The sequence below is a fragment of the Primulina tabacum genome, chromosome 6 (assembly GCF_025594145.1).
Source record: "Primulina tabacum isolate GXHZ01 chromosome 6, ASM2559414v2, whole genome shotgun sequence".
Taxonomy (NCBI): domain Eukaryota; kingdom Viridiplantae; phylum Streptophyta; class Magnoliopsida; order Lamiales; family Gesneriaceae; genus Primulina; species Primulina tabacum.
In genome coordinates this window covers 41,741,863-41,755,597 of record NC_134555.1, presented here as the reverse complement: position 1 = coordinate 41,755,597, position 13,735 = coordinate 41,741,863, and the positions used below count along the sequence as shown (strand labels likewise).

The following is a 13,735-nucleotide window of genomic DNA, read 5'->3' as shown; positions in this document are numbered from 1 at the left end:
ATTCTGATCAATAAAATTATGTAAACTATCAGTTCGTCCAGTTCAATACCATAAATTTTGTAAACTCCAGTGGTATTCTAAGTTGTTAGAATGATAAAATATAAAGAACAAACACACCAGTATCAAACACCCAAGTACCTAACACATAATATACTAGTGAAGATGAAGATGCTGTTGCATCCCTGTGAAATTGCTTGTAGTTCACCATCTCTCGCTCCAAAAATGTTGACCTTTGCAACATGCTGGAACTAGAGAAGCCTAGTTTCTATCAAAGAAATAAACAAGATAGAAATGCACAAGCACACCTTTAACCAGTAATCTCCCAAATAAGAACAAGCTCTTTAACTCCGAAAAGAGATGGAAAAAGTAAAATATGAGTATTGAGAAATCCCGAATTAAAAATCTCAACCTGGTAATACAATTTCAAGTGGAAGAAGAGCAGTTTCTAAAAACAGTTCATAGATAGATTTGACTACCAGGTCAAGAAGATCATACCCTCAAAGATAGGCAAATAGTGTACAGCGAGACTTGAATGAAAAGAAACTTGAGTCTAGAAAAGTCTTTGGCTCTGGCCTCACGACTAGAGAAGTAGATAGATATTATCCTACCACAAACTTAATACGAACATAATCCCTATCACCTAGCATAGATAAGAGAAACAACTCCAAAATTATGACCGAGGGCAACTGATAACTCGTAGAGAGGCATGGAACTGAAAATACGTGCCTAATCATGTTTCAGGATCCATCATCTGCCAGCATCAAATATATGAAAACACAAAGAAAATCACTGACTTGGATGCATCAGTGAAGTACTCTCATAACATTTTTTTACCGAGGCAAATATTCGTTCTAAATCAGAGGGGGTAAGATAAGAGTTAATTTGTCATAGAATTCGTGCAGAAAGCTCGAAAGAAAACTTGAGAAATTTCCCAAGTGAACAATTTCGATAAAAGAAGTGACATTAAGAATTGATCTATAATTAAAGCATAATCATGTAACATGTAGATGGAGGAAAATTTCACCAGGATAAATAAAAGATTCCTACTGATATAACTGAGATTGAACATTGAAACAGGTTATATTTGGTTTTGCTTGAACATCTGGTATCAAATTGTCAAAAGACATTGACTATCTTCAGTTGTTACAAAGCAAAAGCAATCAAATAAAACTATAGGAAAATGAGCGGCTAGTTGATTGAGCAACAAAGAACACAACAACTCTCACAGTAATAACCTCAAAGAAACATATTGTATATCCCGCTCACTAATACAAAGTACAAATAAGTACCAATCAACTACCGAAATTCAAACACGGAACAACTATGTATTGATTTTAGAAGCCTGTGCGAAGTATATATGATAAAACCTGGTTATACAAATTGCACTCCGCGTGGTAAGCTAGCAGATGGTACCAGTAGCCTGCAACTCCAAACACCAGGGGCTTTGAGACAAAATACCCACATACTCTGATCACCTAGTGCTGCGACCATTCGATACTCTTGATGTCAATCCCATCCTTGTACATTTCATAAAGAGGGCTCATTTCCCTCAACTTCTCCACCTGTTTTACTGTGAGCTCCACTGCCTTATCAATTTCTGCCTCGGTAGTGAACCTTCCGATCCCATATCTAATAGAGGTATGCGCCATATCCTCGTCCACTCCCAAAGCCCTCAACACATATGAGGGCTCCAAACTCGCACTGGTACAAGCGCTGCCACTCGACACAGCCACTTCCTTCAGACCCATTAACAAGCTCTCCCCTTCCACAAATGCAAATGACAAGTTCAAATTCCCCACATACCGGCTCTCCTCACTTCCGTTCACAACGACCCCTTCTAACTTCGTCCTTATACCATTCAACAACCGCTCCTGCAACGTCCTTATCCTTTTCCCATCATATTCCATTTCCTTCATTGCTAGCTCACACGCAGCACCAAACCCAACAACCAACGGCGTAGGGACAGTCCCACTCCTTATCCCCCTCTCTTGTCCACCTCCATTCATTTGGGGCTCCACTCGAATTCTCGGCCTTCTTCTCATGTACAATGCCCCAATGCCCTTAGGCCCGTAAATCTTATGACCACTCAAAGACATTAGACTGATATTCATACTATCCACATCAATGGGAATCTTCCCCAATGCCTGTGCAGCATCAGTATGCAGAGGGACATTAAACTCCTTGCATATTTTCCCAATTTCTTCCATCGGCTGAATAACACCAATCTCATTATTAACCATCATCACAGAAACCAAGCCAGTATCAGGCCGAATGGAAGCCCGGAGCTTTTCCAAATCTACAAGCCCGTCGGACTTCACCGGAAGATAAGTAATCTCAAACCCCTCATGCTGTAAATGCCGGCAGGAATCCAATACACATTTGTGCTCGGTCTGGGTGGTGATAACGTGCCGCTTCTTCTCTTTGTAAAAGTGCAGAACACCCTTGATCGAGATATTGTTAGACTCCGTGGCGCCGGAGGTAAAGATAATTTCTTTTGGAGAGGCGTTGATTAGGGCCGAAACTTGGGCTCGGGCCGCCTCGACAGCCCGTTCCGATTCCCACCCGTAAAGATGGGTGCGGGAGTGAGGGTTCCCGAATTGGGAAAGATAATAAGGCAGCATAGCATCGAGAACTCTAGGGTCCACCGGAGACGTTGCCTGCATATCTAGATAGAGAGGTCTCCCGGAGATTTTTACGCCTTTCATCGATATCCCGATTGACTCCTCTTCTAATGGCTCGACGGCAGTTGCGGCTGCGGTGGAAAAATTACGGCGGACGAAGCGGGTACCATTAGGTTTGTGGATGCTGCGGCGGATGGCGGCAGCGACAAGCTTTGATGCCATGGCTGTGATGGTGGTGACGGGTTCTGGGATTATGGTACGAGCTACGGCAGAAGGTAGCAGTGCTTTGAGGGTTGTACTTTAATAGTTGTACAGTATTTTAGATTTTTTCGTAAGAAAAAAAAAAGAGAATTATTCGAAAAAAAATCCACCACTTCCATTATATGACGGGAATTGTAAGTGGAAAAATATTAAATGAGACGTCGCAATTTTTAGATTCTTCGAGTACTTTAACTTTAAGATAAGAATAATAATTTTATTTTTGAAAAATTATTTTTAGTTTATTAACAATTTTGGTCTATGTATTGCAATTTGTGTAATTTATAATTTAATCAATTTTTCACGAGAGTGTTTATACAACAATACAATAGATAAATTAGCACAAAAAAAAAAAAACTAAAATTGAAGGAGAAAAAAAAAACATAAATAACAAACCAAAGTCGCATAAAGAATCACGAATTTTTATTTGTGAGATGGGTCAACCCTACATATATTCATAATAAAAATTAATACTTTTAGAATAAAAAGTAATATTTTTTCATAAATGACCAAAATAAGAGATCCGACTCACAAAATACGACCTTTGAGACCGTCTCACACAAGTTTTTGCTTAAAGATAAATATAAAAAGTCAAGTTCCCATTTTAAAAACGTCATGAAAAGATCACAAAAAAATTTTGTATTTTGAATTGGTGGATTTTTTTTATTTGATTGATATGGGATAAAATTGAATAATTTCTCCGATAATTAGGAGATAAATGAGCAGAGTTTTGTATGCGTGAAAAACTTCATCATCTTCCCTGAAACTCAAGACCAAGAAAAGTTATACAAACATAAGTCGTTCTTTCACGATACAGAAATACATTGATCAAATATAAATATTTGTCACAAATTTATGTTTACTTTTTAACTAATCTAGGGATTGAAGAATTAAGAAGCATTGTATCAATAATCTGTCCCTTTTTACGTTTTCGTTTAACCTTTGCAAAATTTACTTCGCACCCACCAAATACTGTTACATGATTTTATTAGAGAACACTGCCCTTTCCAAATTTACTTTCGGTTTATATAATCAAGAATTGCATAATCAGCTTTTGCATGGTCGAATTAACTGAGGATTTTTATATTTTCAGGTATTGGTCCTTTTTAGCATTCTCAAGATTGAACCTTTGGGATCTTTTCTGTTTATGGACATTAGTTGATTTATCTTGCCCTTTTCCTACCATCTTTTCTTGCAAAATTCAACCTTTTTCGTCGACAGAAAAAGTAGGAAATTGGATCTTTTAGGAATGGAACTGAACTCCAATTTGTTTCCGTGAAGGCAAATCATCATGTTTAAGCAATCAGCTCATAGAAATCAGAGAACTAAAGGGTTTAAAGTGAAGCATGTTGTGCAGCTTTGTTTGTTGATTGTAGTTTGCACCTGGTAAAGGTGAAGCATGTTGTGCAGCTTTGTTTGTTGATTGTAGTTTGCACCTGGTTGCTTTACCAGATGCAGCACTCCCGTGGCAGGAACACGTCTGATCAAGGAAACAATGTTAAGATTAAAACTTGGACCTAACTCAATCCAAAAGTTAGAAGGAAGATTTTTCAAATTTATACATACATATTCCAAGAGATTTTATCTAACCGATGTTTACAATTAACAAAAACTAAAGTTTCGGATAAGACAATGGTGGGAAAGAGATCATGAACTTTCTAAGGAAACATCTTCATCCCAGTTCGAATGGAGATACAGAATCATGTCTCAATGATGACAAGACGACTGAAGACAATGCAGGCAAGGAAACTAGTAATTCTGCGGACGGTGCGAGGGAGGGCACAAAACAGGAGGAGATGAAAGGAGAAGAGAAGGTTGATACTGGAGATATGGAGAATGACGACAAGAAAGGTAGTGGTGTAGAGAAGGAAGATGAGAAGCGCAACAAGGAGAATCATCATCAAGAAAACGGGGGTGAAGAAGGGGACGCCAAAGAGAACAGAAATCAAGAAACACCACAAGTAAATGAGAGCGAAGATGCAACAGAAGAGAAGCATGTGGATGAAAATAATGGTCAATAACTGCAAGTGAAGGGGACAGAAAATAATGAAGTACTGCAGGAGGAAAAAAGTACAGAACAGAGCAGTGAAAGGGGTAGTACAGAAGACATCAAAGATGAAGAAGGCATAAGCAGGCCGATGGAGGAGACAAGCAAAATATCAGAGGTCGAATTCGGTGGACAATTGATGACTAATGAGGTAGAGAAAGAAGACGGGGCAGGTGGAGAAAGTAGAAGAATTAATCCAACATAACAGAAACAGAGAAAGTTTCCTTGGTTAATTACTTCGACCATTGCTTCAATTGGTAACCAAAACAACACATCTGGTTTAAGTTCCGAAAACTAGGAGTGATCAGCTATAGATAATGAAGTCGATTCATCTGCCTCTGCACTGCCTCAAGAAGAGGGAACTGAAGCTAACAGCCATGATGCTGTTGCCTAGTGACTTTCATACGAGTTCCAGGTTGATTATTTGGTAGTTAGTTGTGGTGGGATTTCTTCTTCAATTCTCTGTTTTTTGAGCTTCGGCGATTGCCAAGGATCCACGATAGCACGTTATTATTACTATTATTTGTTTAAATTCCTTTCCGTGTGAATGCAAAACATGCAAAATTTTCCGATAATTTCTTTACTTATATTCGGTCAATCATAGCTTAGCAATTAGCAATTAAAGTGATCAGTATCTCATTAATCAATCTTGTGTTCGACATTTATTTTGTCTTGAATGGTTGGAAGCAAGAAATGATAAGTTGCAAGTTCAAATGGAGTTTTACTTCACTCTCTTAACAAGGAAAAGTAGTACAAAAGAAATCAAGAAAAAGAACAATCCACACTGCATTCCAGAAGAGTAGAACTTTTAGTTTCAGGGATTTTCACCATAATTTTTTATATTCCAGTGCAGTTTGGACATCACAAGTTTAAATACATCACAGAAATGCATTAAACCGTTCATTATTCCTCTGAGTTTGCATTCACTCGACATAGAGCAATCAATGCTCCTTCACCTCAAAAAGGCCATCTGGACCTGCATTCACAAAATGTATTTTAGATAGACGGTTTCAGGGTAGAAGCATAAAAAAGGACCACTTTATTTTATAGCATAAATGTCCATTAAACTTTACTCGGATGCACTAATTCAAGCATTGTGAGTGCGACCCACATACTGAAATTCTATTGTGTTGAAAGGACATTAATAAGGCCTGGTTGAATATTTGTAGTCGCGATTTGAGAATCCACGAAACTATACATGCTTTTCAGACTGATCGTGTTGATACTATCCCAAAGAAATAAAAAAATCACACAGACACATGTACAATTATGTCAACCACTTCGATCTACAATAGGGGGATTTTGAACTAAGAGTAGGAAATACAAAAGAAGCCCGACGCTAAAAATTAATAATAAGAAGAAGAAGAAGAAGACACACACAACAAGCCCAAGGTTAGGATTCGTTTGATTCAACATAATGATCATTTAAAGATAGCTTGATACAGTAGTTATGATTGTACTTAGGAAATATGTCCTTTGCGAAATCCTTCAATAAGTAGATTACAACCTCGATTATCCCATAATCTGGCTTCCTAGTTTATATGAACCAAACATAAAAAGAAAACTCAAAATTGCATCAGTCCTGTTGGAAGGGAAGTATGCTACTTAGTCCAAAATGGTGCAACACAGATGCATGGTTTTCATGGAACTTTTAACTTTTAAGATTATTAATCTATTCAATGAGTAAACTATCACCGTATACCACAGGTAATCTGCTTCCAATAGGTACGAATAGTATTTTCCACAAATTCGCTTTCCTCTTTATTTTCTTCAACTATATTGTTGATATTATTTTTCTCGCTCAACACAATTATATAGATAGTGATGAAAAACAAGGCTATCAAGGGAAGATATAAAGCATGAAAAACAAAAAAGCAGGGAGTTGAATTCACAATTAAATGCTTTAATAAAGAAAATAAGAATAATATTGGTCATTCCTCATAAGAGACATAATAATCACATTAATACTTTCCTAGAAATTTTGATGAAAGTTGCTTATTGTCGTTTAGATTTTGAATAGTTGAACAAGTCAGGGAAGTCACAGAAAAAATTTGCATAGTAACTTCAAATTTTACCCCTATAGTAACAATGACATTGCAAATTGTTTATCTTCGAACATACAAAAAGTCAACATCAGAAAGAAGTGAACAATTCATTCCACAAAATACCACTTGCTTGAAAAAATGTATTAGATTAGAACTCTAAGAAGTCGTTTAGACCAGAAGCAATGAGATACAAGAAAAAGAAATGAAGTTAATTTTACTAAAATTACTGAATCATGAGAGATGCTCCTTGAAACTCAATATCAATATTAATATTAACAATAAAAATGACCTAAAAATCGAAAGTCTTTTTCCGAATAAGAATTACAACTTAGCTGCACTGTAAAATGCAACTTTGGGCGGAGTTTTTTAACGTCAATAATATTCATAACATTACTCGCTCGTCAATGAAATATATACAGCTAGTTGGAATTCCAAAAAGTAACATAGAAAATTAGAAACATCCAAACCAACAAAATAAATGAAAAAAGGAGTAACATTGAAGGAAACCGACCCCAGGGAAACTCCTTGTTACGAATGTGCAAGTATGGGTATGGCTGCACCGCAAAGTAAAAATTACATCAGAAACACGGAAACTAGCTCCGCGGCATTAAAAACCGGTAGGTGCAATCTCCAATACAAAGAACCTAAAATTTCTACGTTTTCATCGCGGGAAAAAGCACTTACAGGGGGCTCGTCAAAGTGATGATGCCCCTTGGAGAGGTTATAGATGGAGAGAATGGTACATGTTGCTATTCCTGCGTAAGTTATCTTTTCCCACTTGGAAGCCTCAGCTGTATAATTCCCAAACAAAAAAATAAATCATTGCAAACAGAAAATGCTCCGTTATTTTCCACCGTATCCTCGCATTTAAATCAATTTCACGAGTAGCAACACATCTGAACATATATAAGCAATACCCAATATAATTTTATTCGAGAAACCTAACACATACACGAGCGAAAAATCCAAAAAGCACGTATTAATTAACCCTAATTAGATCCCAAAAATTTGCCAAAACTGTTTATTCCAATAACTGAATTTTAATATATATACAATTCTCAAATTACCAGCTTCATCATGGTGGGCAGACGAGGAAAATGACCTTTTCGGAGAGGGGGAGGCGCGTGGGGCAAGTGCGCCGCCGCGGAGGGTGGAGCGTAGACCAGATCTCAATATTGCGGTCGCCATTTCTGTTTCCACGAGCGATTTTCGACTGAATTCAGAAATTTCGTGAGGTCAGGCCACAACGATTATTTACAGGGTTACACCTGGTCAAAAATTAGCGGACGGCCCGGTCATAAATGGGCCGATCTGAGTCCAATATTAAATAATGGACCACTATTGTTGTTCGGCCCAACTAATTTGACCGAGTGATTCCAACCCAATTATCCGAAGAATGGTTCAATGTGATTATTCAAAAATATTTGTTTTAATTACTAAAGGATTTTGTACAATATGAATCACTAAAATCACTTCAGTGTTTACATGATGTATAAGTCATTAACAGCTCCAGACCTGGGTTCGAATGGAGTGCTCACATTCGACATATTCAACATGCTAAAGTTCGAATGGAGTGCTCACATTCGACATATTCAACATGCTAAAGTCGGATGTTTTCTTATCTATCAACCATATGCCGAGATCGGACAACCGGGTTACTCATCTCATTGGATGGCTCGTGAAGTTTCTGATGTTTCTTCTTATGTTGTATGGTGTTCTTGTGATATACCAGTTTGGTTACTTAGTATTGTAAATCAAGATATCATGAAGTAATGCGGATGATTTACTTTCAAAAAAAAAAAAACACTTCAGCGTTGTGATGTGGTTGAATCGTCAACATGATTCGATGTAAAATGTTGAGTTTACTATAATTTTCTAATATTTTAATATAATATCAAAAATTGTATTTGACTATAAATTATGAAAGTTTATGCAAGTACGTATAACTATATAAAAAATTAAATTATAAAATGAAAGCAGAAAAGGTAAACATTCATCATTCTGTTATAATTATATTTTGAATAGTTGATTCAAACATGAAATAATAAATTTATTAAATAATTTTTTTAATTTAAAAATAATAATCTAGATTTCAGGTTTCACATCCTCCGGGCAAGGATAGTATACTGATTTAAATCCATCGGTTGATTGTATATATCACAAATCTCTTTTAATAGACTGCACATACAAACGCAAGAATACACATATCTTAGCAAACCATTATCTCTGCCACCCTCAGCTAACCAGAAACCAGAACTACGAACACAAAAACACTTTTATTTTCCTAAGAATTCGACGAGCTCCTCACTGGGTACGAGTAGGCGAATGATCCTTGATCAATTCGACAACCCTCCTCATAGAAGGTCTGCTGGCCGGTAACTCAGCCGTGCACGACAAAGCCACGTTCAGAATCTTCTCCACCTCTTCATATTCGATGGTTGAAGAATCCATTCGAGGGTCTACAAGTTGATCGAAGCAAGTTTTGTCCATTGTGCCAGTAGCGTTCTCGCTTCCACGTTCAGAAGATGCAAACGCCACCTCCATTACCCACCTAACAATGTTCTTGTTCTCGCCAAATGAATCGTCATTAGGCTTTTTTCCAGTTATTAGTTCTAATAAAACGACTCCAAAGCTGTAGACATCACTCTTTTCTGTAACTTTCATCGTATAGGCATATTCTGCAAAAAAGTTAGAACAAAATGTAAGCACGTGTACCAGATGATTTTACGTTAGAAATTTTGGTGCAAGTAAAAATATGGCTAACCGGGTGCTATGTATCCATAGGAACCTGCAACACGAGACATGACTTGATCACTCTGTAGTTCATCTTGTTTCACTATCTTGGCCAATCCGAAATCGGCTACTTTAGGCTTAAATTCTTCATCTAACAATATGTTATTCGGTTTCACATCTCTATGAACAATGGCGGGCGCACAATCATGGTGCAAATAGGCGAGCCCCTGAGCTGCTCCTAATGCAATGGCGAATCTCTTAGGCCAATCCAGATAGGTCCCATGCTTCTCGTCATTCAACATGTCTCCTAAACTTCCATTTTTCATATAATCATACACCAACACTTTAATATCCTCGCCCATGCAACTAAACAACAGTCTTACAATGTTTGCATGTCGAATTTTGCCCAACGTATCAACCTCAGAGCGGAATACCCCCTCGGATTCTGCTATACTGTGTGTGCCCCAAAGCCTCTTGGCAGCAACAGTCTGCCCACTTTTCAATTTGACCCGGTAGACCCGTCCTGACCCACCAGACCCAATAAGATTCTCATCTCTTAAGGCCAAGAACACCTCCTCTTCATTGAACCCAATCCGTTGGAACGATGTGATTTTCCAAGATTTCTTCCTTTTACCAAAGGTAATTAACTTCTTGATCTTGATCAAGAGCCAGAGTAAAACCACCAGTATCAATGCAAGAACAGATAGAATTCCCACTAGTACAAAGTTCACGTGTTTGGACCTCGAGCAAGGAGGAAACGGTTTGAGATCCGGACTACACAAATTCGGGTTGCCCATTAGACTTGATAGAAAAAACTTGGTATCGAAACCAAGTGGGACTTTCCCCTGAAGCCTATTATACGAGACATTGAACTCGTTGAGCTTCATATTCGTCAGCGCTACAGGAATCTCACCAGAGATTGAGTTGTGGGAAAGATCCAAGTGCGTTAGCACAGGCAAAGTCCCTATCTGTGCAGGAATATTACCCGAAAAACGATTGTATGATAAATCCAACTGTGTTAACTCTGTCCAATCTCCAACACCTTTCGGAATTTCGCCGCTGAACTGGTTTTCTTGAATGTGAAACTCCTGTAACTTGCTCAGTTGATAAATACACGAGGGCAGATCACCAAAAAACTGATTTTTACTGCAATCCATTTTCTTAAGCTCTTGCAAACCGCAAATTTCTACAGGAAACCTGCCTGAAAAGTTGTTGCTTGAGATCAGCAATTGTTCTAACCCTTTTGCATTTGAAATCGAAGGTGGGAAAGAACCTTGTAACTTGTTATCTGTCAGCTCAACCATCACAAGTCCACTAATATCCCAGAATCCATCTGGTACCGCTCCTGAAAGTTCATTTTCTTGAATTCTCACGTACGTTAAACTAATGCATTCGCCGTATGATTCAGGGATTGTGCCTGAAATTCTGTTACCAGAGAATATCAAACGATTCAGGTTCTTCTTGTAACACAAATTCCGAGGTAACGGGCCGTCCAATTTGTTATTAGATACATCAATTTCTTCCAAATCCGAGTTCATACCCATGAATTCCGGCAAAGATCCTGACAAGCTGTTATTAAACAGCCTCAGTGTGATAAGATTTGGGTTTAAAGCTAAAACCTCTGGAATTCCACCTTCCAAGAAATTGTCCCTGAGTTGTAAAGATTCCAACTGAAGACCCGCAAGACTTTCAGGTAGTTTTCCGGTAAGATTATTAGCCGAGGCGTCAAACTGCCGCAACGAAGTAAGATTGGAAAATGTGTCTGGCAATTGTCCCGATAATTGATTCTCAAATAATTCAATCACTTCAACGCTTTTCAATCCAGCAATACTTTCTGGTATGTTTCCTTGGAGATTATTCCCTGACAAATCCAAGGTTTGGAGAGAAACAAGATTTCCAATAGAGGCCGGGATTTTCCCGACAAGGTTAGAATATGAGAGAACCAGAATCTGAAGATTTCTGAGGCTTCCTATGTTTTCCGGCAATGGGCTAGAGAGGAAGGGATTTTCAGACAACACTAACTGAGTTAATCCAGTTAAATTGAACAAGAAATCAGGGATCGACCCATTCAACAGATTTGAACCCAGAGATAAAAAATTGAGTCTTGGCAAATTGACAAAACTTGCGGGGATTTCACCTGAAAAATTGTTGAAGGACAAATCCAAGACCGTCAAATTCAGGAACTTCACCGGGAACTCCGGCAAGACGCCGACAAAACAATTCCACGACAGATTAAGAGAAAAAAGATGAGAACACAGTGAAATGGAATCAGAATCAATGCTCCCGCCGAGGTTATTGGATGAAACGTCCATATTCCGGAGAGTAGAAATCCGGCAAAAATCCGCCGGAAAATTCCCTGAAACACTCACATCAGTTAGCTCGATTGAAACGACGCTAAGATTCTGCGAGTCGCAAGAAATGCCCGTCCAACTGCAAGGCGCATTCCGGGCCGACCCGACCCAGTCTTCGAGCTTCCTTAACGGATCGTGGAGTTGGCTGTTCTTGACGCGGAGCAGAATCGCCGCGTCTCTGTTGTATGAATCCGCAGTATGTATGAAACAGATCAGGAAAACGGCAAGTGTGAAAAACAGAAGCAGGATTCGATTTCTCCCCCGACAACTCATTTTGTTTCTGGTTAGAAACACAGAATTATTATACAACAAATGAACTCAGTTAACGAATGACTTGTACTGAATGAACTGAAAGATTTTTTTATTTGATTTCAAGTTCAAAAAAAGGTGAAAATGGTGTTTATGGTCGGAAATTAAAGTGGTGAAAAGATGATTTGAGCACGGGCTATGGAGAGTGACTGGGATTTTGATAATATAATGACATAATACAGTGAAATCTCACGAATTGTGAGTTCCCAGGATTAATATAATATATCACAAAGCAAAGAAAAGGTCGACGGAGATGATGCGCAATACTGTGGATATTTGTACAAGTTAGTAAAAACAGTAAATTTTGGGACTATATTTGGTCATTTTTTATTTTTTTTTAAAGAAAATTATTGAAATATATTTTTTTATCAAACATTATCCAACTTATCAATCTTATTACTTCTATATTTATATTAAGACAAACAAACAATATCGCTGTTAATAAGTTCTCAATATTTCGTTGACTAGGTCTTTTGTGAGATGGTCTCACGAATCTTTATATATGAGACGGGTTAATCCCTACCGATATTCATAATAAAAAGTAATACTCTTAACATAAAAAGTAATATTTTTTCATGAATGACCCAAATAAGAGATCCGTCTCACAAAATACAACCTGTAAGACCGTCTCACACAAGTTTTTGCAAATTTTGTTATATTAGATTAAGACTAAAAAACAATAACAAAATCAGTGTGTTTTTGGAGAGGAGAGAAACAGTTTAGTATAATAGTGTCATGCAACAGTTTTTTTAGTAAAAAAAATTAAAAAAAGAAAAAAATAAATGGTAAAATTAGAAGGAAAAAAAATAAAATTTAATATAGAAATATAAGATTGAGAATAATTTTGAAAAATGATGTTTTTGTAAATAAATAGTCATCAAATGATAATAAATGTAAATAAATTTTGCAAATATGACATTTTCCTAAATAAATAGCAGCAAAAGAGAGAGAGAGATTGGTGGTATCAACTTACGACACTAGCTAGAAATCAAAAATATTATTAAAAAAATAAAAAAAATATCTATGCATCTTCCTACCAAAAAGGATTGACTTATTTTCTTGTGAATGAGTTAGCAAGGAAAATAAAATCTATGACCAAATCTAAGTTTGTTGAACCATTGGCAAAGCAAAAAAATAATAATAATTAAAAAAGAGACGATCGTTTATGTCCTTCTGAATAATAAAATAATGAGTATGTATTTCATGTGATGTTTTCGAGAATTTTTATTCCGTAATATAGTTTAATATAATCAATACTTATAATAAAAAATAATATTTTTAACATAAAAAATAATATTTTTTATTGATATAAAAAATAATATTTTTCGTTAGTCGGATCGTGTTAAAAATTGTTTTCATATTGACCCGTGA

General features: G+C 37.0%; 3 protein-coding genes across 3 annotated transcripts; all 3 read right to left on the bottom strand.

Annotated features, from left to right (window-relative positions):
• Window positions 1–1,061: 1,061 nt before the first annotated feature.
• Window positions 1,062–2,916, bottom strand: LOC142549646 (cysteine desulfurase, mitochondrial-like). Its single transcript, XM_075658700.1, has one exon. It carries the CDS (start codon window positions 2,841–2,843, stop codon window positions 1,476–1,478), a length of 1,368 nt encoding a protein of 455 aa, XP_075514815.1. The 5' UTR covers window positions 2,844–2,916; the 3' UTR covers window positions 1,062–1,475.
• Window positions 2,917–5,623: 2,707 nt separating this feature from the next.
• Window positions 5,624–8,248, bottom strand: LOC142549645 (cytochrome c oxidase subunit 6a, mitochondrial-like). The gene is made up of 4 exons (XM_075658699.1): window positions 8,039–8,248; window positions 7,656–7,762; window positions 7,483–7,525; window positions 5,624–5,902 (listed from the first exon to the last, which is right to left on the bottom strand). Exons 1-4 carry the CDS (start codon window positions 8,157–8,159, stop codon window positions 5,868–5,870), a joined length of 306 nt encoding a protein of 101 aa, XP_075514814.1. The 5' UTR covers window positions 8,160–8,248; the 3' UTR covers window positions 5,624–5,867.
• Window positions 8,249–9,095: 847 nt separating this feature from the next.
• On the bottom strand, window positions 9,096–12,557 carry LOC142549644 (LRR receptor-like serine/threonine-protein kinase HSL2). The gene is made up of 2 exons (XM_075658698.1): window positions 9,736–12,557; window positions 9,096–9,649 (listed from the first exon to the last, which is right to left on the bottom strand). Exons 1-2 carry the CDS (start codon window positions 12,326–12,328, stop codon window positions 9,276–9,278), a joined length of 2,967 nt encoding a protein of 988 aa, XP_075514813.1. The 5' UTR covers window positions 12,329–12,557; the 3' UTR covers window positions 9,096–9,275.
• Between the last annotated feature and the right edge of the window lie 1,178 nt (window positions 12,558–13,735).

Coding starts and splice junctions, on each gene's coding strand:
- LOC142549646 (XM_075658700.1), bottom strand. CDS start 2,843: ATGGCATCAAAGCTTGTCGCTGCCGCCATCCGCCGCAGCATCCACAAA.
- LOC142549645 (XM_075658699.1), bottom strand. CDS start 8,159: ATGGCGACCGCAATATTGAGATCTGGTCTACGCTCCACCCTCCGCGGC. Junction 7,763..8,038: donor TGCCCACCATGATGAAGCTG/GTAATTTGAGAA, acceptor GGAATTATACAG/CTGAGGCTTCCAAGTGGGAA. Junction 7,526..7,655: donor ATCACTTTGACGAGCCCCCT/GTAAGTGCTTTT, acceptor TTTGCGGTGCAG/CCATACCCATACTTGCACAT.
- LOC142549644 (XM_075658698.1), bottom strand. CDS start 12,328: ATGAGTTGTCGGGGGAGAAATCGAATCCTGCTTCTGTTTTTCACACTT. Junction 9,650..9,735: donor CTATGGATACATAGCACCCG/GTTAGCCATATT, acceptor ACTTTTTTGCAG/AATATGCCTATACGATGAAA.